Source organism: Alternaria arborescens (assembly GCF_004154835.1).
Source record: "Alternaria arborescens strain FERA 675 chromosome Unknown contig_5, whole genome shotgun sequence".
Classification (NCBI taxonomy): domain Eukaryota; kingdom Fungi; phylum Ascomycota; class Dothideomycetes; order Pleosporales; family Pleosporaceae; genus Alternaria; species Alternaria arborescens.
The window spans coordinates 1,188,109-1,212,391 of NW_021167860.1; the positions used below are offsets into that span (position 1 = coordinate 1,188,109).

The 24,283-nt window shown below is 50.8% G+C and overlaps 11 protein-coding genes across 11 annotated transcripts; 6 read left to right on the forward strand and 5 right to left on the reverse strand.

Moving 5' to 3' along the window:
- Positions 1 to 1,312: 1,312 nt before the first annotated feature.
- AA0111_g3099 (hypothetical protein) lies at positions 1,313 to 2,161 on the reverse strand (the record flags this gene model as incomplete). The annotated part of the gene is made up of 1 exon (XM_028648944.1): positions 1,313 to 2,161. The coding sequence occupies one exon, from the start codon at positions 2,159 to 2,161 to the stop codon at positions 1,313 to 1,315; it is 849 nt and encodes a 282-aa protein (XP_028509727.1).
- A 2,168-nt stretch (positions 2,162 to 4,329) lies between these two features.
- AA0111_g3100 (hypothetical protein) lies at positions 4,330 to 5,578 on the forward strand (the record flags this gene model as incomplete). Its single annotated transcript, XM_028648947.1, has 2 exons — positions 4,330 to 4,912; positions 4,968 to 5,578. The coding sequence occupies 2 exons, from the start codon at positions 4,330 to 4,332 to the stop codon at positions 5,576 to 5,578; spliced, it is 1,194 nt and encodes a 397-aa protein (XP_028509515.1).
- A 613-nt stretch (positions 5,579 to 6,191) lies between these two features.
- AA0111_g3101 (Cullin-associated NEDD8-dissociated protein 1, C-terminal part) lies at positions 6,192 to 10,263 on the reverse strand (the record flags this gene model as incomplete). The annotated part of the gene is made up of 2 exons (XM_028648948.1): positions 6,192 to 6,983; positions 7,033 to 10,263. 2 exons carry the CDS (start codon positions 10,261 to 10,263, stop codon positions 6,192 to 6,194), a joined length of 4,023 nt encoding a protein of 1,340 aa, XP_028509516.1.
- A 783-nt stretch (positions 10,264 to 11,046) lies between these two features.
- AA0111_g3102 (hypothetical protein) lies at positions 11,047 to 12,024 on the forward strand (the record flags this gene model as incomplete). The annotated part of the gene is made up of 3 exons (XM_028648949.1): positions 11,047 to 11,219; positions 11,421 to 11,742; positions 11,791 to 12,024. The coding sequence occupies 3 exons, from the start codon at positions 11,047 to 11,049 to the stop codon at positions 12,022 to 12,024; spliced, it is 729 nt and encodes a 242-aa protein (XP_028509725.1).
- Positions 12,025 to 12,940: 916 nt separating this feature from the next.
- Positions 12,941 to 14,293, forward strand: AA0111_g3103 (hypothetical protein; the record flags this gene model as incomplete). Its single annotated transcript, XM_028648950.1, has 1 exon — positions 12,941 to 14,293. The coding sequence occupies one exon, from the start codon at positions 12,941 to 12,943 to the stop codon at positions 14,291 to 14,293; it is 1,353 nt and encodes a 450-aa protein (XP_028509514.1).
- Positions 14,294 to 15,249: 956 nt separating this feature from the next.
- Positions 15,250 to 16,506, reverse strand: AA0111_g3104 (hypothetical protein; the record flags this gene model as incomplete). The annotated part of the gene is made up of 2 exons (XM_028648951.1): positions 15,250 to 16,109; positions 16,170 to 16,506. 2 exons carry the CDS (start codon positions 16,504 to 16,506, stop codon positions 15,250 to 15,252), a joined length of 1,197 nt encoding a protein of 398 aa, XP_028509724.1.
- A 368-nt stretch (positions 16,507 to 16,874) lies between these two features.
- On the reverse strand, positions 16,875 to 17,339 carry AA0111_g3105 (hypothetical protein; the record flags this gene model as incomplete). The annotated part of the gene is made up of 3 exons (XM_028648952.1): positions 16,875 to 16,912; positions 16,964 to 17,087; positions 17,142 to 17,339. The coding sequence occupies 3 exons, from the start codon at positions 17,337 to 17,339 to the stop codon at positions 16,875 to 16,877; spliced, it is 360 nt and encodes a 119-aa protein (XP_028509695.1).
- Positions 17,340 to 18,246: 907 nt separating this feature from the next.
- AA0111_g3106 (hypothetical protein) lies at positions 18,247 to 19,425 on the reverse strand (the record flags this gene model as incomplete). The annotated part of the gene is made up of 3 exons (XM_028648953.1): positions 18,247 to 18,995; positions 19,082 to 19,321; positions 19,371 to 19,425. The coding sequence occupies 3 exons, from the start codon at positions 19,423 to 19,425 to the stop codon at positions 18,247 to 18,249; spliced, it is 1,044 nt and encodes a 347-aa protein (XP_028509722.1).
- A 336-nt stretch (positions 19,426 to 19,761) lies between these two features.
- Positions 19,762 to 21,486, forward strand: AA0111_g3107 (hypothetical protein; the record flags this gene model as incomplete). Its single annotated transcript, XM_028648954.1, has 3 exons — positions 19,762 to 20,116; positions 20,185 to 21,001; positions 21,063 to 21,486. The coding sequence occupies 3 exons, from the start codon at positions 19,762 to 19,764 to the stop codon at positions 21,484 to 21,486; spliced, it is 1,596 nt and encodes a 531-aa protein (XP_028509723.1).
- A 447-nt stretch (positions 21,487 to 21,933) lies between these two features.
- On the forward strand, positions 21,934 to 22,371 carry AA0111_g3108 (hypothetical protein; the record flags this gene model as incomplete). The annotated part of the gene is made up of 2 exons (XM_028648955.1): positions 21,934 to 22,039; positions 22,091 to 22,371. 2 exons carry the CDS (start codon positions 21,934 to 21,936, stop codon positions 22,369 to 22,371), a joined length of 387 nt encoding a protein of 128 aa, XP_028509512.1.
- Positions 22,372 to 23,590: 1,219 nt separating this feature from the next.
- AA0111_g3109 (hypothetical protein) lies at positions 23,591 to 24,043 on the forward strand (the record flags this gene model as incomplete). Its single annotated transcript, XM_028648956.1, has 2 exons — positions 23,591 to 23,747; positions 23,796 to 24,043. 2 exons carry the CDS (start codon positions 23,591 to 23,593, stop codon positions 24,041 to 24,043), a joined length of 405 nt encoding a protein of 134 aa, XP_028509513.1.
- Between the last annotated feature and the right edge of the window lie 240 nt (positions 24,044 to 24,283).

Genomic DNA, 24,283 nt, shown 5'->3' on the forward strand with positions numbered 1-24,283 from the left:
TTTACCATCTCTTCTGCGTTATACCCCTTACTCTATACATTCGCTACACCTTATAATTATCTTTTGTATCGGTGTTGAATGATAGACAAGCACCACTTCTTGTGGTCGCTTTGGGTGGTGCTTGATATACCACTTTCCGTTAGACAGGCTTTAGTCTCTGGGAGACTGATCTTACTTTGTTTATCACGAGGTCCGACTGCACGTGTACATATCTATGTAGCATACTTAATGTTTACTGTTCATCGCGGTGAGCTTATGAATATCGAACATGAGGCTTGATTGTGCTTCCTTGTTTCGTGGTAACATATCATCACCACATTGCATGGCACACAGTTTCATGGAATGCACTAACTAAACAGCTGAAAGGTTCCCAAAAGAACATAGACAGCCCTGGAAGAGGGCGCAACCGTTGACAACCAACGTCACTTGTCGCTATGCTGACATGTACGCCTACACCCAAGAGCGAGAGTCGACTGTTTGGTCGATTGCTTACGTCTGCGACTTGGAGATCTCCATTCAAGAATCTCCATCGCGACATCGTTTTGCGTTGCCATAGGATTACCACTCGGATAGTCGAAACGCTGTCATACTTCAATGATGTACCAACACAATACATTCAATCAAGTAGAGAAGTATATATACAATGTCCTCGATGCGCTCTAGGACCTCTTGCATAAAAGCCATAACATCTTCTAATACGATACAGCTACAGCATCTATCAAAGCCTAAGCAACAGCGTTGTCTGTCCAACTAAATCAACAACCACCAATTACACAAAGAACATGTGTCTCATTGACCAGTCCCTCTTACATCTACCAAGAAACCCAGATCCCCTTCCTCCTCCCACTCCTCCATCGCCGCCACGCCCAAACTCAGCCAGCTCAACTGGTAAAGCACAGCCTGCAATCCACGGCCCGGTAGGTTCTCAGCATTTGAACATACAAATCAAACATGAACTAATATCCATGAAAGAAACCTGATCCTACAACGCCGTCACCACCGCCTTCTGGCCCGCCCAACTCGCCCAACAATCAACTTCAACAATTGGACTTGATTTCCAGCGCTAGCAATTTTGTTATAAGTTGTGTCTAGGAGCCAATTGTGGAAATGTACAGTTAAGGGTGTGGCGTATGCCGATGGCTATCATGCTAGAGAACGCAGGTTATCGAATTTGATGAAATTTGATGATGGCTCTGCAGTACATGCTTGGATACTGTAGTTCCCAACCTTTCCCTAACACCACAGACGACAATATCCCATAGCATGGTATCACGACGCAGATGAACATACTATGCTACTACTCTAGCGAAGCTTACTTCTGAGCGATAACCACCCATTGACTAGCCCTCATCCATACTTCCTCTCCAACCTTCTTGGTGCCCTCCTGCTCCAAGATATGCTTCGCAAGTAGATCGACAGCTTCGTCCCATCTCTCACCATCCGTCTCCTTCCAGCCCCCTATGTTACCCAAATACGCCCAAGACTTTTCTGCCCAGTCCTTCAAGTCGGTAGTCTTCGCCCACGCCTCGCTCCTTTCGACTCTCATATTCTCCTTCAAGAAGCCTGCTTCCAACATCACTCTCTGGATTTGCTGCCCGTCTTTCCAGATGATGGGAGGTGCTGGGTAGGGGTTTCCTGGACGGAGTGCTTGATGTACGAGCACAAAGGGTGGTAACCAAGTGACATCCTCCCAGCAATTTACTACAGCGGTCCCGCCAGGTTGAAGTGTACGGTAGATCTCTTTGGCACCGTCGAGACCAGCACCAGTAGTAAAGAAAATACCGATGTTGTTGATAGAGTGCGTAAAGTGGTTGTCGGGAAACGATAGACTCTCAGACTTCTGGTTGGACACATAGATCGGCCAGGAGTTTCTATCTGCATCTGATCGAAGCTTGTCGAGGAAGACTTGATCGATATCCGTGGCGTATATCTTTAGATCTGATAGCGCATTTGAGGAAAGAATTATGCGAGAGACTGTTCCGGCACCACATGCGTTGTCGTGGATAACCGAGGTTGGGGGTATGGGTGGGAGGAGAGACAAGTTGTGAGCTGCGAATTGAGAAGTAACGGCGCCACCTGTGGCTTCATACACATCGACTTTGTTTTGGCCTTCAAGTAAGATAGCGACCTGTTTTGGCTGGTGTTCAGTGTTAGAAGCCATATCAAAGTTCTGCGGGTTTATGCTTGGGTATCATCAGCCTCTTAAATACCGATTTTTCTTAATCCAATACCACCTGGTGATTATGCTGCAAGTGTCAAGTCGTGCGTCTGTCAGGCCGCAAAGAACTTAGTCATCCCTTTCATGTCTCACGCCTCTGTACTGTCAGGCAAGCTTGATTGGCGGATCCGTAGGCAGTCGCACGTGGTGCTTACTTCGGGAAATGGATCATATTTTGCCTAAACAGACCTAGAAGATTACGGGCTGCAGTCAGAATCATACTATGACGGACGACCTGGACGCAGCGGCGGACTTCTTCAGAGCCGGAGATGACGGGGCTCGGAGGAGGCAGGAGCGGATGACGCGCTCCAAGCTTCGGATCCGGACCCCTCGCGCTAGAGTCAGCAGTTCTCGTCCCCCTTCCCCCAACAGTACAGTCGCCTCGAACGATTCGCAATGCATCGTGTCAATGACCCCTTTTCCTCGAAGTTTCGTGGTTCGTTACCAATCAATATTGCCCCTCTCACAACGCGATGATCCACGCGAATACAAGTGTCCGCCTGCCCGACGACAAGAGGTTACGCCAGCAATATTTAATCGCCCTACTCACGCAATCAAAGGAGTATTATCTAGAGATATGATGCGAGACATGGTGTATTCGATGCCCTCTCGATAGAGTTATGTGAACAGCTCTCGACTGCTCTTTTCTGGACATCGTAGTGATATACTATTACATTCACTACGACCTGCCTAGATAGGCTTTTAGCCTGTCACAGTTATCCATAGTCATGGTCTGCAATACGAATTGCTGCAAGAAGCCGTGTCACGGTAACATTCCGACTACTTGGCTCAGCATCTCCTGGTAGGTATTGCACACTGTTGAACAAGAGTACAGAATTCTGTACCGGAATCGGTTCAGTATAATAGATCGCCCGAGGTAGCAGTATGGTCCTCTCCTAAGCAAGTTCCTAGAACATGTTCTTGTACATCCTCTTGCTGCTTGGAATAGGCCATGCAATTGCGCCACAGCCACAGTTCGTGTTATCGTCACTACAACTCAAGCATTGCTCACTATATACAGTCCAATATACTCGCCTCTACGACCACCTTCAGTACTTCTGGCAGTTCGGTCGCCTTACACCAGCGCCTGGAGCACGACTTATGGTGGCAGCACACTTAACAATCGAAACATTACTTTTTGGAACGGAAGACATATAGGATGGACTGGTATTATACGTGTGGATGGAACGTCTTACGAATACATGGGGGACTCGCCTGACGTCACCAATCTCCATAAAGCAATACCGCTGACCGTATCTTACGACTCACAGTACGTAACATTCCTGTATGAACTGCACATGAGATATAAATTGACTTCGCACACGTAACTATAGCTACAGTATTTTCACTTTTGACGCTGGACCCGTGAGAGTCGAGGCGCGATTCTTTTCTCCTATCCTGCCGCAAGATCTTTGTAAGAGTAGTGTTCCGCTCAGCTATCTGGAAATTGCGTACATCACCACCGATGGAACTTCACATGATGTACAAATTTATTCAGATGTGGATACCAGTTGGCTAGCGGATGGCAATTCAACAATGCGATGGAGTATCGACCGTCCCAGCGAGTCTTTCGATGGTCACGAATGCCCAACCAAGGGCACAGGAACTCCCGAAACATTATACCATTGGTGAGTTCATTGAAAGAAGAACATGTTTGGTACGTATCTGACTAGCTCGAAGGGAAGCAGAGATCCTGGATCAGGTTTCATGGTCTGAACGTGGTCTTAGAAGTGAACCATACTGGGGCAAGCTACACTACATTTCTTCTCCTCGCCATGCCACAGAATTCAGTTTCGCCAATGGATTAGCAGCCACTACACGGAAGCAGTTCGTTCGCGACGGCGCACTGGATCGTTCCTTTGATCAGGATCAGCCGCGACAGGATGCCTGTGTTCGCTTATTCCCATGCCTTCACGGCCAGCCAGTCAGGATCGGTGTTATACACCGTCAGTACGACCCAAGAGCCTGATGTGCACTACCGTACCGCCATCGGGGATGTCGAGCTTCAGCCATGGTGGATGACGAATAATTGTTATTTCACCATCAACAACATGATCAGTAAACACTACCAAGACTACACCGCTTCTGCGAAAGAGGCCAAAGTTTGAACCATGCAACTTCGCCATGACGTCGATACCTACTACGCTAGGGATAGAGCGAAAGATGACAGTACAGAAGTATCTTCTATGTCGGAAGAGGAGTCCTACTATGCCATTCTTACACTTTCCACTCGCCAGATCTTGGCTGCGAACGTTCTCACAGAATCTGCAGACAACGCTACGGGAGCAACCATCTTCCAGAAAGAAATCTCCTTAGACGGGAAGGTGAACACAGTTGACGTGATCTATCCTGCATTGCCCTTTTGGCTTTACGCAGATCCTGAGCTTCTTCGCTTGCTGCTTAAGCCCATCTTCGAGTTCCAGGATTCTGGACTCTACCATGAGCAATATGCCATGCATGATATTGGTCGCTTTTATCCAGATGCTATAGGCTATTTCAGCTCAAGCATACCGGGCGAGTGGGGCGAAGAAGCCATGCCTGTTGAAGAGGGCGCCAACATGATCATCCTGGCTTATTCGTACTTCATGGCTACTAATAACACTGGATATCTGGCAACGCACTTTGATATAATCAAACGACGGACGGTTTACGTGATTGAAAAGAGCCTATATCCTGAACAACAGACTACTACAGGTAAGTCATGTTCTAAAGTAACAACGCGTATAGACCCATATTGACGAGACCAAAGATGATTTTAACGATCCCATCGCCAATAATACTAACCTCGCGATAAGAGGTATCGTGGCCATAAACTGCATGGGTGGTATTGCCTCAGCTCTCGGAGACATCACACTAGCGACCAGATATGTAACCTTAGCATACGACTACTACGAGCTCTCGGCCGCCTCATCTATCGATACCACCAATACCCATACCCTCCTAGCCTATCAGCTCCCCAATTCCTACAGCATTCTCTATAGCATTTATCTGGCTCTCTTGTTCAACCCCCGCTCAATCCTCAAGTCCCTCTTCCTCATGGAATCAGCCTTCTACCCTACTGTCGCCCAAGAATACGGTGTGCCTCTCGATAATAGACATCTGTGGACAAAGAGTGACTGGGAGATGTGGGCCGCAGCTACGAGCCTACCCCAGACGAGAGCTTTGTTTGTGAAATCGCTTGCAAAGTGGATCAATGAAACAGTTACAGACAAGGCGCTTACCGATCATTCCATGACGACGGGGGATGGAAACTATACAGACTATCCGTTCATCGCGAGACCAGTTGTTGAAGCGCATTTTTCGCTACTAGCCATGGGAATGTTTGGAAGACATGATGTTACGAGTGAAAGAAACTATTGAGAGAGGTGAGCACTACTGTCGATGTGTAGTGGGATATATCGAGCTATAATAGGGATGTGGTTTGTGGGGGCTGAGTGTAAGAAGATATTCGATTATGGTTGTTCCAGTAACCAGGTCAGTGTCCAGAGGGATTACTTATTTCTTAGAGCTGTACCCTAGCTATGCGACACCCTGACGTTTACGCTATGTCTCACGCCAACTTGATACAGAATATCTGACGGTGTGTAGCTGTAATGCATAGTGTCCATATAGTACCACTGATGAATAGCGGGCTTGTTTGTATAACATCACGTCACACTGCTTGATGTAGCTTACTCTGGATTGCTACGATGATGCCATGTTTTTGGATTCATTGCGTCTGTGCGCTTATGGAATACTTCCTTCTAATCCATGCATTCCCCTCTTCTCGAGTCATGCATTCGAACATTCCTTCATGTTTTATCAGGCCCGCAGGAGTGTCTTCCCTGTCTGAAAATCGAGAACAGGAGCATAATCGGACATTTCTGTGCAAATCCATCCTGTTATTAAGGACATGAGGAAGGGAAATTTCACTGTGGTGTTGGTCAAGGTAGATGAAGGATACAGGCGTCTTGATCGTTTGCGGCGTTCACCACTAACGATCACGCTCCTTGAGCTCCTCTGCAACAGCCTTGAGACCCTTCTCATGCTCTTTCTGAACCTGATCCCAGTACTGTGCCCAGACACGTAATTGTGAGTCGTCCTGGCCTACGCCAGCCTCGGCACCCATCTGCTTGTTGATTTGAATGGAAACTTTGAGCACACCCTTAGCACCCTCGTGAATCTTCTCAATCTCCTGCTTAACGGCGTTCTCTTTGGGCTTGACGGCAAGTACAATGCGGAAATTCTCTGCAAGCGAATCCAGGCGCGAGCGTACCTGGTCTGGTGCGATTACCATGAGCTTCGTGAGCATAAGGTTGCATAGGATTCGGATGTCGTGCTCGTCAGTGATACCAGCGACAATGCGGTCGAAGAAGTCTGAGACCTCGATGGGCGATAACCGTGCAAAAGCCTTCTCAAGAAGAGCGTAGAGAGTCTCGTAAGCGCTCTTGCGGATCTCTAGGCCGTCGTCGACCTTGAGCTTGAAAGGACCCATTTGAACCTCACGGATAAGCTCGGGTTTGATGACGGTCTCCTTCATAGCCAGTGGAAGCAGCTGGTCTAGCGCAGGTAGAATGATGTCGGGTTTGTTGTGCATGGCAGAGTTGAATGTCATAAGAGCTAGACGACGGTTCTCAAGATCCGGCTCGTTAAGCATCTGTACCAGCATAGGTACGACAATCGGTTTGAGGTATTCGTCATAAGCTTCGTCGGTGTCGGTGAAGGTGTATCGTAGAGCAGAAATGACCATAGCACGTAAGCTTCCTTTGCGGTCGTTCAAGAACGCCTAGATTACTGGTTAGCTGTTGAAGACACATATAGGAAGTAGACCTTACCTGAAGTTGAGGAAGATGAGTCTTGGGATCGATGATGGTAAGTCTGCCAATACATTCTGCACCGATAGCTTTATTATCCTCGAGTTGAGAAGCAACGACAAGATTCTGCCAAAGTGTTGATGCATACGGAATGATCTCCGACTCTGTATCGTCGTGCTGAAGGATTTCCTTGATGGAGTGTAGGAAGAGATACTGCGGAGAAGAGGGTTGTCCCATAGTTGACAGGATAACGGGAAGATACTTGCTGACGCTTCCAGCACCTGCTCGGCCAAGCGCGACAGCAGCCGCAAGTGGCACGTTCTCGGACTTAGTAGAAAAGTACTTGATGAATAGTTTCGGATCGACGGTAGATTGAGCGCCTAGGCGCAACGCAGACTCTCCAAGCACAACAAGAGCAAGACACTTTCGCTTGTCGTCCTGAGCAGTCTCAAGCTCGGTGATGAATTGCTCGAGCTTCACGCCAACACTGTCGCCGCCATATACGAGCAGGTTACCGATGACCTTGCCGACAACCTCTGGATGCCCAGATACACCAACCTGTTGTAGCAGCGCTTGCATTAAGGCTTGTCCAGCGCGTTGCTCGCCGATAATACGCACTAGCTTGAGAAGTGCATCTAACGGCGTACCGCTTATTGAGCCTTGAGCAACTTGGCAAAGAGCCCCGTTGAGGTTGGATGTCATTGTGGTTTGCGCATCATCCTTGACGAACGTAGCCAGGATGATAAGAGCCGGGCCTAGGAGATGAAGGTCACTAGCGTTGAGCAGCGGTAGCAGCATCTCCACCACCTGCGCTTTGGTCTGGCTATCGAGCTGGCTCCGCGACAGCGAATTCAGTGCGAGAGTACGGAGGGCGCTCAGACTGGCACCACGCAATACACGACTGGCCTTCCGCAGTTGCGCAGCCAGTTCCAGTGCGACATTCTGTACCCACTCGGCTGACAACTCGTTTTGCGCCTTGGTATGGGCAGCAACCGAATCAACAGCACGTACGGAAGCGAGCCGTGTGAGCTCGTTCTTCAGGCGGTCCGCTAAAAGTTCAAGTCCAGATGTTCGCTTCTGTGATGAAAGGAGGCCCTGCTCGCCAGAGCTCCTACCAAGTAACAGTCCCAGAACGTGGATAGCACTCCGTCGAACTTCAACGTCGGCGTCATTCGCTGATATCCGGTTGAACAGCGCATCGAATAGTTGCTCCAGATGCTGCTGGTTCTCCGTTCCGGATGTGGCTGCTCGAGGAGGTGTGAGCGCCTTGATAACTTGTTCTGTTGCTGCGAGAGCCTCTATAGACAATTTGCTGTATTTGTCCTTGACCCCAAGAAGAAGCGCGTCGATGATGGACGCCACATACGGCTGAATGGACTTGGAGGGATGAGTGTCGGCAATGGCTCCTATCAGCTGCAATGCTTGAGTGCGCAAACTATTGGCGGTGGCGGAAGCACTGCTTGTGGTGCCCCCAGCAACCTTGGCAGCTTCTACTACAGGGCTGATGAGTTGGTTCAGATAACCATCCAGACCACCACGCTGGGTGATAACGATGTCCTTGATTAGAGAGATGCATGCCTGTTTAGTAGTGGGCGGGCATGACGACTGCTTCAGAAGCTGCGCAATGCCCTTGACGATGTCCGGGCTGAGCTTGGCTAAGCTGGCCCGGGGACCGACTGGAGGTGTACTAGCTGGTGCTGGTGAAGCATATCCCATGGACAAAGATGAGCTAGCCTGCAGGTCAAACATGCTGGCATCACTACCACCACGGCGACGCTTCTTGCTTGGCGGTGGTAGCATCATCCCGCTTTGAGGAATTTCATCCGAGAATTTGACAGGCGAGGGGCCGTCACCCGACTTCTTGATGAGGTTGGATAGCGTGGCCATGACTTCCAGACGGACGTTGTCCTCCCGCTCCCTGAATCTCGTTATAAGTGCTGGGGCAACCCGCTCATAAAGGGTTCCGTCTTCGAGAAGATCGCCATTGCTTCGCGTAGAAATCAGGGTGTACAGCACCTTGGCTGCACACCTACGGACCTTCCAGCTCGCGTCCTCATCATCATCGTAGCCTGTCTCTTCTTCAAAGTCTTCGCCCTCCAGCGCATCTTCTTCGTCACTCGGCATATCGTCGTCATCTTCATCATCGTCTTGCGCGAGATTCGGATCGTATTTGAGATAGCGCGTTGCTGCTTCGATGGCTTCGTCGGTGTACATGCGCATGTCCTGCGAGCAAGAGGCAAGGAAGCCATCTAGAGCGATAAGGGCGGCTTCCAGCACCTCGTCGATTTCGGGGTCGCGTTCGCCTTCGTCGTCCGAGACGTCCATCTCTTCATCTTGCTCTTGTGTGCTCAATGCGCTGAGGACAAAAGGCGCCAGTGTCTTCAGGTAGGGACCGAACTTACGTGGAATGGAACGGGCCATGGATCCTAGAATGGTGATGTACAGTTTCCGCTTGCTGCGTGTGATATGGGGATCACGTAAAAGTTCGATGAGCTTTGAAAGGAAATTACTCAGTAGCTGGTCTGAAAAGTAGCCAGCCAATACCGAGACGGCTGTGACGGACTTCTTCTTCATCATGGAACTTGCTCGGTCGTTCTCGAGGATTGCAAAAGTAATCTGCTGCAGTGCTTGGATTTCCACATCCTGCAACATGGAACCAAAGCACCGACCGACTTCGATGAGAACATCGAGGGCGTTGCTGTCTGAGCCCTTTTCCAGATCGTCCTGCAACATGCCCTTGGGCGGCTGAGTCAAGCCCTGCTGGGCTGGTGGTATGACATTGTATCCGATCAGACGCGGAATCAGGACCCTGCTGATGGCGCTGTATGCATCTAGTACCGACTTGCTGCGCGCAGCGCCGGTGGTGGGACGGGGGAGTGATATGACGACTTCTCGCAGGGCCATGGCGGGTATGGACTGGTCGACTGTGTTGCCTGTGGGGAGAGTAGAGAGCTTGTCGATCATGACAGGCAGCGTCTTGTCATTGATCCTGTTGACAAAGGGCCCCAGACACTTGAGGGCTTGGTTCTGAACCTCGCCATTGGTGTCGACCAGTGTTGTGAGCAGTCCCTCGACCGTCTTTGCCGAGACAACATCATCGTGGAGGAGCAGGCCAGGATGCGCTACTTGGAGGATGTCGTGTAGGTCGCTCAAGGCCATGAAGCGGAAGTCGGGGTCATCGTCGGCGAATCGGGGAAGCAGCTGGGCTACGTTATGGGCGGTCGGGTTGGGCGGGACCGAAGAGGGCGCCATGGCTGGTGTTTAGAAGGCTTGCAGCCCTTCGCAGGTCTGGTATCACAAAGGTGAGCCCACAATCTAGGGCGCGTGCAGTGTGGCGGGGCAGCTATGGTGGGGTTGAGGTTGCAGGGCAGCTCCAAAATCGCAGTGGAGAGGTCGGCGAGTGAGAGACAAAAAGAAAAGCTGGTGAGAGAGCTTTGGTTTATTGTGCGAGGCGAGGTACCCGTGGGCCGGTTTAGAAGAGAAAGAGCGCGATGGAAGGTTTTGGACAATTGTTGCCTGCGCGTTGCTTTCGAGAGCTCCAGCCTACGCACGGCCTCTGTGACTTCGCAGGGGACCTTGAGCTTCCCAACATGGTAAAAGTATGGCACTGTTTTACTCTTCTATGCTTGCTGGACAAAGCCTGTAGTGAAGCGTATAAATACGTGCTTTGTATGCAATACTTAGACAGCTACGGCGTGTCTTAACACTGCTTACTCGGACAATTGCTGCTTCGGACTGACTGGAGACACAGCTCGCTCCAACCAGCATAACAAAGGCCAACGAGCGTACACACGTCAAAGCTTCATGCATTCCGTCTACAGACCGTAAAAGTGTCGGATCAAACATGTCGAGGACCACACGTGATGCAAGGACGCGAGCTAGACCTCGGGAGCAGGGGCCACATTGTGCACTGTTCCGGTGACGTACCGATAATTCTCACGACCTGACGTGATCTTCCTCTTACGCGCATCTCAACTCCGATTCTGCCACCAATTGCCCATCGCGAGCTTCAATTGATCCATCTACAGCTTCACCATGTCTTTCATCAGGTCTTCCGCACTACGCGCCTCCTCATTAGCTCGCGCTGCCCGCCCAGCGAGGTATATCCGCACTGCCGAGCTCCAGCCATGGCAACGAGCTGTCCAACGCCGAACATATGCCAGCGGTCACGGTCCCGAGGGCGATGCTAAGAGCAGTGATGTCCCATGGTATGTCAAATCACTTTCCGATGATTCAGGCGTGCGCGAGCGTGGACATGCGGCGTATATCTTGGTTGGAATAGTGTACAACTTCTGAATAGAGCATGGAGTGTGTGTGTGGGAGTACTATTCCGTTTTTGTAAAGCAACCAGATTGCCTACTTCTTATATTAAGTCTTCGATACACACTTGATGCTAATCGGATCTTCAGGATGGCCGCCGCCGTAGTTGGCACCGCTGTTGGTCTCTACACTGTCGTAAACCAAGATACAAACCACGGCGCCGAACACCACCCTCTCGGCGACCCACATGGCGAGGGCGGTGCTCAAAAGACTGGTACCGGATCTACCGTAGGCGAGGAGAACAAGCAGGAGGAGCCTGAAGAGGAGACCAAGGAGGAATCCAAGGAGGAATCCAAGGAAGAGTCCAAGGACGAATCTAAGGAGCCAAAGAGCGACCAGCAGAACCCATCCAAGCCCACCAAGGAGAACAGCGAGGAGAAGGACACGCAATCTCCTGACCAATCTGACAAGGTCAGTATAGCTGCAGGTTGAATGTTGATGGCACGCTAACTGGTACAGCCCGATCCCCGTAAGGAGGAGACCAAGAGCCAGAACGAGATGTCAGGCAAGCAAAAGGGACTGTCCAACGACAACACCGAACACACCTCGCAGATTTCCAAGCAACCCGAGAAGAGCAAGAAGGGCGAGGGTGTTGCTGAGACTGCTAAGCTACAAGGAACTGTCTCTACCGAGCGTCCTGGTGCGGAGAACAAGGAGGAGCGTGGAAAGGCTCAACAGGACAAGGACGCATAGGTTATACCGTCGTCTCCATCCGATTCACCTCGATCGCCATAATACCTCCACGGTGCCGCATACCCGCTGCCCTTGTATAGCCTCGAATCAGATCAATTGACCATCTCATACTTGATTGTGTCGTGGGACTTCACTAGCAGCGTCGGAGTTCTTTCAAAGTCCAACCACAATATCCACCGGTAATTTGTTCAATATTACTGGAATGCTGTTAGCGTAATTGTAATGCTGTTGCCATGATGCAAGCGTCGTTGGCTTGAAACAAATCGACGGTTCGACCCGCTATGTCTGCGCCACTGAGGCTGTGCTCATCATGTTCAGTCTGCATCGTTTCCACTTATGAACAATATTTGCCTAGATGCAGGAGAGTATCCATCGGCGCGACCCAACAATGGTCATCGAAAACGCGTAGTGGAGGAGGCAGCCTCATGATTGGTTAGAGGATCTGGGCCGAGCCACCCGTAAGCGCCCGCCATCTCGCTCCGCGACGCTGTCACACCTCAACTCCAGCCTCGATTGGCCAAGCCCGCGCCTCACTGCATGTCTAAAAAGAGGGCCATCTTACGGCGGGAGCTCTACGAATCTCCATTCACTATGCTGCTCGCCTACGACATGAGGCAGGGCCAAGAGCCAACCGGAGCGCAAGGCGGCTCTGATGCAGGGCTGGCTTTCTTTGGACCTCGTACTTGTGCATGTACCGACTTGACGTGCAGGCCTTTGACCTGATATCAGACCTCCTGGCCCCCGGCTTGATCATCTTCTATAATCCAGCTTACCTTTGGACAACTCACAACTAACTGTGCCACCGGATATTGCCGCTGGCTCTGCACTCAAAGTCAATAGCCACTTCACATTCGATACAGCTTATCTCTCGACGCCTCGATTGCAGGCATACGTTTTCCGTGAACCAACGCGCATCATGGATCCGCGACAGCATGGACACAGCCAGCAGCTTCAGCCTAGAATGACCTCCCGACAACACAACAGGTTTTCATGGCAGCAACCTCTCGAAGAAGATGCTCCGGCCTATCCACAATCGCAACAACAAACTCCACAGCATCAGCATCAGCCATACCAGCAGCCGACACAGCCTCAGCAATCCCAAGTTAGCACTGATGCATCGAGGCACTTCTCCTATGCGCAAACACCTGCGGAGATGCGCGCCTTTGTATATACATCTTCGCCAAATGATCCTCCTATGCCACAGTCGATACCAATATCACTGCCAACATCGCCAGTGGGATACACGCCTATCGATCCGCGCCCGCAATCGATGCTCGATGCGCAACTTCCGGTCGTTCCGCCCCAATCCCAAACGGCTTACACGCCGTCGTCTTACGCGCAGGACGTTAAACCTCCAGTCTCTCCCGTCTCGCCTCAGCATACATCGCAAACGCAACATTTCTCGCCCGTCTCTCCAATACCACAGCCACAACCTAATGAACAGAGATCCGAAGTTGATACACAACAAAGCAGACACGCGCGGCAGATGAGCAATCTGTCCCCCATCAACACAAACATCCGGACGTATGCCATGCCTCCCATCCCTCCTACACCACCTTCAGGTACACATCAGACCTCGCCATTACCGCACAAGACACCAATTACTCCTGTCTCTGCCAATTCAATGCACAAAGATCAGCCACGGATCGATCCAACATCTCCCACGAACCGAATATCGCCATACCCAAACGAGCCCTACTCACCGCACGGCTTTACATCAGGTCAAAACAACAACTTCCATGCGGTCTTCTCTCCTGATGCTGCACATGGTCCTAACGGACTGGATTTTGCTGCACACCAACCAGGCCAAATTTCGCATCCGAATATGGAACTCGAGAAATCAAAAGAATGGTCGAACGGTCTCTGTGCGTGCAGTCCGGATCCTTCAACCTGTCTGACGGGTCTCTTTTGTCCTTGCATTCTTTACGGCCGTACCTCGTATCGCCTTTCTCAAAAATCTGCAAAGCAAGACCCCACAGACATGCTCGGGCATAGCTCCACTAATGGACACTGTATAGTTATGGGATTGTCATGCGGACTATGGTGGCTGTTTCCCATGCTACAACGAACACGTATACGGCGTGCGTATAAGCTCGATGGCAGTTTTGGAAGCGATCTGCTCAAGGGTTGTTGCTGCTGTTGCTGTGTCACGGTACAGAATGAGAGGGAGGTCAAGCACAGAGAGGAGGTTAGCAGACGGTGGGCCGGTCCGGCGAGTACAGATGCTTACACGAGGACTGGAGGCATGGTGTACAAGCCACAACAATAGAGAATGAGCATGTAGACCTTGCATTTGTAGTTTCTTTTCATTCAATGATACCCACGGTCCTTTTGTTGTGCTACAAGCACATCTTAGATGATTTGTCGTAAACAAGCATGTGCGTACAGTGCCCAGTCCTGTGTTCCGTGCAATAGTTATTACTACTGACGCCTTCACAGCAGAGTACAAGCGCGTCCGCCTATATCCATTGCTTTGCAGAGCTTGCTTTATGTGCCTCGACATCCTTCCTCTGCTGTATGTTGCCTGCATGCATCTCACCGGCTATCCCACCTGCCTCCCTTGAACCCTTCATCGGCCACGACGCCTAACGCTGCACAATCATTGCACATACCTGGACATCTGATCGTCCGCCTTTTGACGTTGTAAAACCTACAAACTGTTTCAGGAAGGCCGTCGTCGATAATGTGACAACGTATAATTCGTGCCATCGGAGTGTGTTCGTGGTTGCAGTCTTTGTACTGAGTCCAAAGTTTTTGACACATATCCTGAGTAGGGCTGTAGAGCTGAACGTATGACTTCGAGTATGACGATTTGAGCTTGTTGCTTTGAGATATATTGATGCTTTTGGTGCTATGTTCCTGCAGCGCTTGCAGATATGTGCTTTGGGACTTGAGAGTAGGTATGAGGATTAATATACTTCCTTGCTGAGAAACCGTTTTGTAGGCATGGTTTATACTTTCACGACTTAGCCAATCGAATTCCCGTCTTAGACTGATGAATTCCTCGTACTGTGAGCTCGCTCATTCACGTCTACAAGTGCTGACATTGACAAGTATGTCTGTTATACTCTTCTGCAAATAGACAAGACGGTTGCGTGTGTCTGAATGGGACGTGGCAGAGGCTGGTTAGCCGGATGAAGCAAGAGAGCTCAAAGTGTCTTGTTTATGAATCTAGTGTCATGTGCTTCACCGACTTGTAGGTAATCACTTACTCCGGTGATCGACCTATGAGCTGGCCGCCTTGGCCTTGAGCTCCTCCAGCTGCTTCTTAGCTGCCCACTGCTTCTCTACATTGATCTTTTCCAGTATCTTGTCTGCGCCCTTTTCGATCAAGACCTTCGCAACCTCTTGTCCCATCTCTTCTGCTTCTTCTGCTGTTCGAACTTTTCGTGCTGCCTGATACTCAACAAATTCTTTGCCATCTACACTGACTACCATGGCACTCAACACCAGTTCTTGGTCGTCGATATCTGGCTCTTCCTCTTCTACTGCATTTCCGTGTTTGTCGTAGTCTTTTGCTGGTTGGGTACCGATTGCGAGGCCCTTGCCGCCTCTCCATGATGTCTCAACACCGATAGGCACGCTGCAGCCTCCTTCCAAGGTGCGTAGTAGCGCTCGTTCGGCCGAACAGGCTCTTGTTGTCCGCTCGCATCGGATGCCGCTCATGATGTCCTTCATGGCCTTGTCGTTTTTCCTGATCTCAATGCCCAGAGCACCCTGACCAACCGCATGCAACATACCTCCGCTCGTGCTACTCAGATATTGTGTGATTCTATTATCGAGCCCCATTCTCTTCAAGCCGGCTGCAGCAAGAATGATGGCCGAGTATGGCGAATCTTCGGCATCCAGCTTTGCCAGCCTCGTTCCGACATTGCCTCTGAGATCGGCAAACTTCAAGTGTGGGTATAGTTTTCTTAACGTAGCGGCTCGTCGTACAGATGACGTACCAATGGTAGCACCTTGAGGGAGGGTCGCTAGTGTAGTCTCCTTCGGCAGACGAGGGGAGATCAAGAGGGCATCGCGGGGATCTTCGCGTTCGAGGATGGCGCCGATCTCGAGGTGATCTGGCAGCTGCGTTGGCATATCTATGCTGACTGTTAGTCTGCCCTATTACGCTCTTTTAGTATCTGAGTTCGATGAAGTACCCTTCAAACAGTGTACGATGATGTCCAGATCGCCAGACTCCAGCATGCTCTCCAGTTCACCTGTCCACAGACTCTTCGCGTTCTCGCCCTGGCTCAATTGCTGCAGGGGTGTGATCTTGTCCCTATCACCCTGCACCACAACAGGGCAGATATTGAAGGTCCGGTCCGGGTAGGCATCTTTCAAGCTTCTCTCGACCGCGCGAGCTTGAATTTGGGCGAGTACCGAGTTGCGCGTGCCAATGTTGATAGGGGGAAATTGCGTGCTGGCCGATGTGTTGAGGCCTTCTGGATTGGGATGAGATGGTCCCTGGATATCTGCAGCTGTTGCGGAAGCCATGGTGGATTGCGTATACGTCAAAAGAGTGGCGTGGTGTTGCAATGATTACTAGGAAAAGATCTGGCTGGAGATCTGGCGGGGTGTGTGGGGCATCATCAACGTCATATTTACCGCGGCCTAGCATTAGCGTCAGGTACACTCTTCAGTTGACGGGCATGTTGACCTGTCAAAGACGATCATACATGGGGTATAGCAAGCTTCCAAAATCTTGAAACACGATTCAGAATGAACAAGTACCGTTTCGCAGGGCCAACACACGGTATAGTAACCTCGAAAGATGTTGGTTTGAAGTCTTTTTGACATTGATGCATTATCTATTGCTACAGAGGCAATCTGCCTACAATAATTCTAGTCATTGAAGAATGTATTTACTTGTCTCCAGTGTTGTGGAGAGAGTTGGGGAGAGCTACATCGTTGTCAGCATCGCGGCATTATTGTACAGCTGGAGGATCTTTACCTCGCTCAACTGACTCAGGAACGATCTCTTGGATCTTCTTGGGCACGACCGAGTCCTCGCCATCGTTAAGAGCGTGGGTCTTGCTTGTAGATTGGCTGTTGGGGTTGCTGCCGGTGGGATGAACCTACGGCCACATTAGCGAGCGTCAAGTCGCAATGTACAGACGTTGTGGACTTACACTCTCTGGCAGGCTCTCCTCGAGGCCCTTAGGGGCAGCCTCTTGGACCTTGTTTGGGACAACGCTCTGTCCAGTGGCGTGCGAGGCACCCTGTCCGTGCTGGTTGGTTGAAGACATTCTGATGGAGGTTTGCTTGAAAAGGTGTGATTGTTGGATGAAAGGTCTGGAGATGGTGCGGAGTTGAGTAGTGAAAGGCATGTTTGGGATGCAAGTCGAATGGTATTTGAATGATTCTGATGTAGGGCCTGATTACAGCAGTTTATGTACGTATCAATGCTGATGTAACGCTTGTGGTGACGCCTCTAAGCCTGGGTCTTACCTGCACTCCAAACAACGCGTCATGACCGTGTAATTCATATTGCTTCTCGTCCCATCGCTAGTGGGATTTTGCAGGATTGTGGATTATTATCCATGGCTGCAGCCTGCAATGCCACATATGGTGATTTAGGTATCGCGTGCGGAGCGGTCAGCACAAGATGATGCCGTCACGATGAGGCGTAGAGCGACTCCGCGGCGAGCTTCACGGGGGCGAGAAGCCACATTACAATAGACGAACGTGATCATCGTAGATGTCGATATACATGTTTGCCTCCGACGTACCGACTTTCAAGGTCCGAGGAGCTATACGAACAAGTTTATGTAACGTTGGTCTGCGGTCGGTCTCTGAATGGCCCGACCACGCTCCCTGCGTCCCTCTTCGGATTCTCGTATACTCGACACGCCACAACAAACCATTCCACGTTAGGTTCATGTCATGTGTAACCTGTGGTCTGGGCAACTGTCGTCATCACGTCCTCTTGCAAGATCTAGAGGAACGTAGATGCCTGGTGAACATGCCATTCGACCTTCTCAAAACATCAATTACAGAACGATGAGCATTTCCTTGCTTCAACCTCTGCTTTTTTTTGCGAAAGACCTACGTATGGTGTTTCCAGCCCTAGGTTGTTTACCTCATTAATACGGGAAGCCGAAGAACTGCGCAGACGCAACCAAAACTACAATGAGTAAGGCAAGATATGCTACAGATTGTCAAAATGTCAATGATGGCAATCGTGCGTGGTGGATCGATCATTAGTGAAAGTATATGTTATTCCAGGTTTAATCATTACAGCTTTGCCCTGACCCAGCTTTCGAGTACTTTTTGACTTCCCGTGCCCGAGTCACCCTTGTATCCCAGTATTCGTTCGAAGATCATCTCGTCGTGGCACGCTTTTGGTGTAACTACAGTAGTAACTAGTCCACCTTTGCTACCAAAACCTTGTGTGAATTTCTTCGCAAATGCCTCGATGCCATCCTTTAGGATTTCGTTGTCGCCCGCCCATATCAAGACTTCTTCTACGACATCGGCAACAGGCTCCCACCATTCTGGAGCTGCTAGAACAGGCTCGTTGTAGAAATCGCCGGCAAATGGAGAGTCGGAGCCTAGGAATGCTGATGCCCAACGAGAGAGGGTTCGCGCGTCAAACATATCACGTTGCGCGTTTGTGACAAATGCTGGTGTATTGGTTTGTGTCAAAGAGCACCACGGCGAAATGAGCAGTACCGCGTGAATCTTGGACGGAATGGATAACGGGGCGATCTCAGGATGTGGGTGTGCGAGGTGCGAGAGCAGGCCAAGTACAAGATTGCCGCCTGCGGAGTCGCCGCCCAATATCAGATCGGAAGGGTTACGGCCTTCTGTATGCACAAGGTAATCAAGTAGCTCGACTGCTTGCTTCAGCTGGCTGGGATACCTTGCCTCGGGTGCGAGGTCGTATGCGAGGAGGAGTGCGGATACATCGGGACCGAGGGACTTTTGGAAGTCGTCGAGCCACAGCATATGACCTGCAGTGCAGGGCGTTACATAGCCGCCACCTATTCATGTTAGTTGGATTTTACCAATTCTGAGCGTCCCGTCTTGCCATTGAAGTATACGAAAATCGTCTTCGCACTCCTGCTACCCAGCCAATGTGCCTGTGTTCCACTAGGTAGCTTGATGCTATCAGGTACGAACTTGTATTTCTCCGCATGCTGCATGTATGTGGGAGTTGACGATGCGCCGGTCGTGTACCGGTCTTGCGCAAGATCGAGGTTCCCTAGGTTGGTTCGGAACATGGCAAGCATGACATCTTTGAAGTACGTGTTGGACCCATTTTCGCCTTTGAATGGTGATGTGACGGAGCGTTGGAGAGCTGAGCCCACTGTTGGCAAGATTAGTGTTTGTTTTTGAGAAGATGACGTAGCGCATACTGGCTTTGAGAGTCGCCGAAGCGATGCCCAGTTTGCTTACATTCTGATCTGCCATGGTGTCGTTGTGATGGTACATGCGATGCGAACAGGACGCTCCCACCATCATCATCAACAACAACCCCAACCCCAACCCAGCTAGCTACCCCATGGTGCAAGTGGGGATGCAGACTAATCGTGCAGGTGCGGAGGGCATTATCCGACAAGCATCCCGAGGTTGGCGATAGTCCCCGCAATCGCTCCTCGGTTACCCCGTACTATGCCCCATGAGCTCTAACCTGCAGCTCGCAAAAGTCATCGCTGCTGTAGTGTCCCAGCTCATGACTCGGGAGAATCCTGCCACCGGGGCTGCCCATTCTCCTCCTGAATCGCAACCCACACATCCATGATCAGCATGGCGTCGCCGGCGGAGGCAGATACACCCGAAGGGGCCCCTAGAGATGATGGCTCGGGCGATGGTCAGCCCAACAAAAAGCGCAGGACTGGCCCCAATTCGCGTGGCGTGGCCAATCTCACGCCTGAACAGCTTGCCCGCAAGCGCGCAAACGACCGCGAAGCTCAACGTGCCATTCGAGAGCGCACCAAGAACCAAATCGATCGCCTCAATCAGCGCATCCGGGACCTGGAGAGTCAGCAGCCGTACCATGACCTGCAAGTCGTCCTCCGCGAGAAAGAGGCGGTCCAGGCGGAGAACGCAGATATCAGGAAGAGGCTGGAGAGCGTCCTGAGCATCATCCAGCCCATCGTTCGTGCGACGGGCGGTCTCAATGGCATGTTGACCAGGCACTTCGTAAGGAATCAAGCTGACGATACGTAGAACTGGCAGCCGCCGCCGAGCGGTCCCCCCTTCCCACCCACCCTCACCAACAGCGCGACGCGCCTGTGCAACCTGCCGAACCACGACAATTCCACATTGCCTCGCACGAGCTATCCACGGCCTCACCCCAGAACGGCGTGCATTCACCGAGCGTGACCGAGGGAGGAAGAGCATGGCTGTATCCCAGCGATGCGCCAAACAGCCACCTGCGCCGCTACTCTAATGGCAGCCCCGGTCCCCATTTTGAGCAGTCGCGGACGCCCCATCTACAGACTGAGATGCCCTTCGACGAACGTCTGGGCGTGGATTTTATACTCGACAACGGGCAAAGGAGAGCTGTCGATCCAAACCTGCCTCCACCGCAGCAGCCGCGACCCAGCAATGTGAGCAGCAGCCAGCATGCCATGTATGCGCCGAGCATGGTTGCGCACCTCACACTCCCTCGAAACCTTCCGGCAACATGTCCTCTGGATGTCATATTGCTCGACTTCCTCCAAGACCGACAAAATCGCGCTGCCGAGGGTGTACCCATGAAGACACTAGTCGGACCACAGTACCCAAACTTCACCTCACTAGCGTATCCCGACCGTGTAGTTGATGCGCATCCGCTGTCAAAGCTGTTCACGGACATTCTACGCACATTTCCAGACATCTGCGGTAGGCCAGAGCAGGTTGCGATAGTCTTCATCATGTTCCTGGTCATGCGCTGGCAGATTGAACCTACGCAGGAAAACTACGATCGGTTGCCGCACTGGGTCACACCACGACCTTCTCAGCTGTTCACTGCCCACGCTTTGTGGATTGATCATCTTCCATGGTACGTACCAATCGTTACTCTACGAACTGTTTGGAAAGAGAGCACGGCTAACCTACTCTAGGCCTCGCCTTCGCGACAGACTCGTCACTAGCCAACCGCCCGTATCTTTCGAGAACTTCTTCATTCCCTTCACAACTACCATCTCGCTGAATTGGCCTTATGAGCTTCGCGACTGTCTCCTCCCGGCCTCAAAAGTTCACACCCACACCCTCTCGACAACCTCGTCCGTATCCGTGTCCTCGCCTTTCTCCACACATGTAAACGCCGGCTCGCCGCAAGACCCTTCGACCCCGCAACCCCCTGCTGCGAACAAGTCCGCTGGTATCACATCCATAGGCCCGCTGCCCAAGGAAGATGATCAATGGCTCATCAACCCGGCTTTTGAAACGCATCTCCGTGATTTGAACAACTGGACACTGGGCCCAAGCTTCAGAGGCAACTTTCCCGCATTTGCTGATTGCGTGAAGATCAAAGAGGGAAGGTGATGAGCAATGTAGATGTCATAATGCGTCGCGGTCAAGCGCTGACGTGTGGGTCAGGAAGGGTATTTATTTGGTATTGCATGTATATTCTATTGTATCATTGGAGGGTAATGAGGCGGCTCTATTGTGTATTAACAAGCATTTGGTATTGTATTTCTTCCGACGGTATACGCCTGGGCAGGCAGCACCGAGAAGCAGGCGGTGGGTGCTGGTGACAGGTGGCTTAGCATCATATTGGTATCATAACGACAACACACGAAATTTATACCAACATCATCTTATCCCCGAGTTCGCCTGGTCTCTAATTGGTGAAGACGTGTGCTGGCCCCGCTTTTGTTTAGCAACGATGCCAACTCATCAGACCAACTGCCCCGGATTATTCGACCTTCCCTCGCCGCAGCTGATTTTCCTTCAAACATACCCAGTATTCACACCATACGTCTTTTCAGTATGGCTATTCCTACACCAATCCGTGACCCTCTGCTGCAGCACATGTTCGCATATCTCAACCCTCGCCGCGATGAACTCCCCTCCCACATCGTTGAGACCATCGCTGGTGAGTAGCTCCCACTTCTTCAAATTCAAATAATTGATAAACCATGTTCAGGAAATCTCACATTTCTGGTGAAATACACTGCCGGTCCTAGTGTCCGCGCTTCCCAGCTCTCAATTTCCGTCATCGACGTCCGTGGACCCAACAACAGTGAAGTCGGCCACAAGGCCACAGTCTGTATTCACGACGGCCCAGGCAAGTTTACAGTCGTCATGTGGAAGCAGGTAAATTGGGGTCAAAACGTCGTAATCGGGCTGGGAGAGAAAGTGGACAAGGCTATCAAAGATATCCTGGCGAAGGAAGGAAATGACGGATATGGTGACTTCGAGGGCTAGCAAGCAATTTGATCGATGCTCTCTTGTTGGACAAGAAGTTCTTGGAAGGAACCTGTTAGCCGACTACGTGAAGCTTCGCTTCTATCACCGTTCTCTCGACCTGGTGTCAGTTCATCTACAATAGGCTGTAAATATCGGCTAGTGATAGCATGAAGGGTTCACATCACGTATCAGTGCCTAGGAAGAAGAAGAAAGTATGGGAACAGACATAGAGGCTCATCTGGAAAGCCTCAAGGCCGTGTACCGGTACTTCATCACCAACTTAGATTCTTACGGTGACATATATTTCCCTCTTGGCGCACAGATACTCCGCCGGGCCCACTGTTTCCACCAGGACAATAGGAACGACGTTCTCAACGATCATCAGTTCATAATCTCCACTGTTGAAATATGCCTATCTTGCGCAGTAAATCGACCCAATATGACCATTGAATTTCCCGAATAGCGACTCTACGACTTCTACAGCCTTACTGCGATGAATGCTCCAAGAATTCTACCAACGGCGCATTGTCATTACAAGAAAGACGCTTGTTCATGACACTTTACGGTATGTACTTGATCCATCCACTTCATCCCAGTCATAACCTGGCCAACATGCAAAGAGAACGTATCTAGCCAGCCTTCATCTTCGGATGATCCCCAATCACCTACGGCAGAGCGATTTCCCTACCAGACATCTCCGACGGCTCTCAAAACCGGTATTCTTGAATAAAGGGATATAAGGATCAGCCGCCTTGGGTGTGTTCGTCAACGAATCGGGATGAACACATACAGTTATGTGCTGCTGTGTGAACAAGGACGATGAAAATGGCATGGTAGAAGTTTTGATCAAGAGTGTGATAGGGTGCTAGAGAGTTTTTCAGAGGTGAAAGGGGAGAAAGTGTGTTAGCAAGACAGGAAAACGCAAGGTTAGCAGCAGGTGCTATTATCAAAGGAACTGGAGACAGAGAGGGTGATTGGAAGAGTCTCAAAGATGCGTGTGACATACGGAGATGTATCAACAAGAACAGTGCTGGGAGGATTTCGAGGCACGGCAGCATGTGATAGTGGCGGTGAGGATGAGCATCTAGACTGTACAGTCAATGTTTGTATGTTTAACTGCAGTGGCTTGGCATCATGTTTTACTGCAACTTCCGCTTTTCCAAGCTCTCTCACTCGCAATACCACCTGTGGACAACGAGCACTCTCTTCAGACCTCGAGCCGCAACCGCATTGCCCGATGTCTGCGCCCCAGCCCGCAAGTGCGCTCGAACAGCGCATCTACGACCTCTTACGTCCCTTCCGCAACGAGTGTTATGAAGAAATCGATCCTGTAGACCAGGTCGCAGCGACCAATCGAGCAATTAAGCTTGAGCGTATTGTCATCGTTCTAGCTCGTATGTGCCAGACCCCATCTCACTTACGACACTGACTCACTCGTTCAGAAAACATCGCCTTCCTCGCGCACAATCATATTGCGAACACCGAAAACAACATCAGTACTTCCGATATCTTTGTGGTTACAAGAGGCTGGGCAGGAGATGGAGTGGCTACGACTGACGGTGCCATCGCTGTTTTGGTGCGTTACCCAGAAGAGTTTATGGGTGTTGTCAAGGCTACATTCGAGGCCGAAGTAACTATCGTCGATGCATTGTGTAGCAAAGTTGACAAGATGATTGCTGAGAACTTCTGAGAGAAGCGGCAATGGCTGTAATGAGAAGGAATTGATGTGGCTATGGGAGGATTGGTCGGCAACACTAGGCAAGAGCGTAAGCTCGTGAGTAGTTCAGATAGTACGAGGTGTTAATTTTGGCTGAAAGGATCTGCTAGCGCTGTCCTTTCGCCTGCACTTTACAACACTGTGTAACTAAGCTCGACCCCGAGCATCTAACGTGTGACGGGCTGGCCTGGTTGCAGTTGAAGTGAGGCTTGC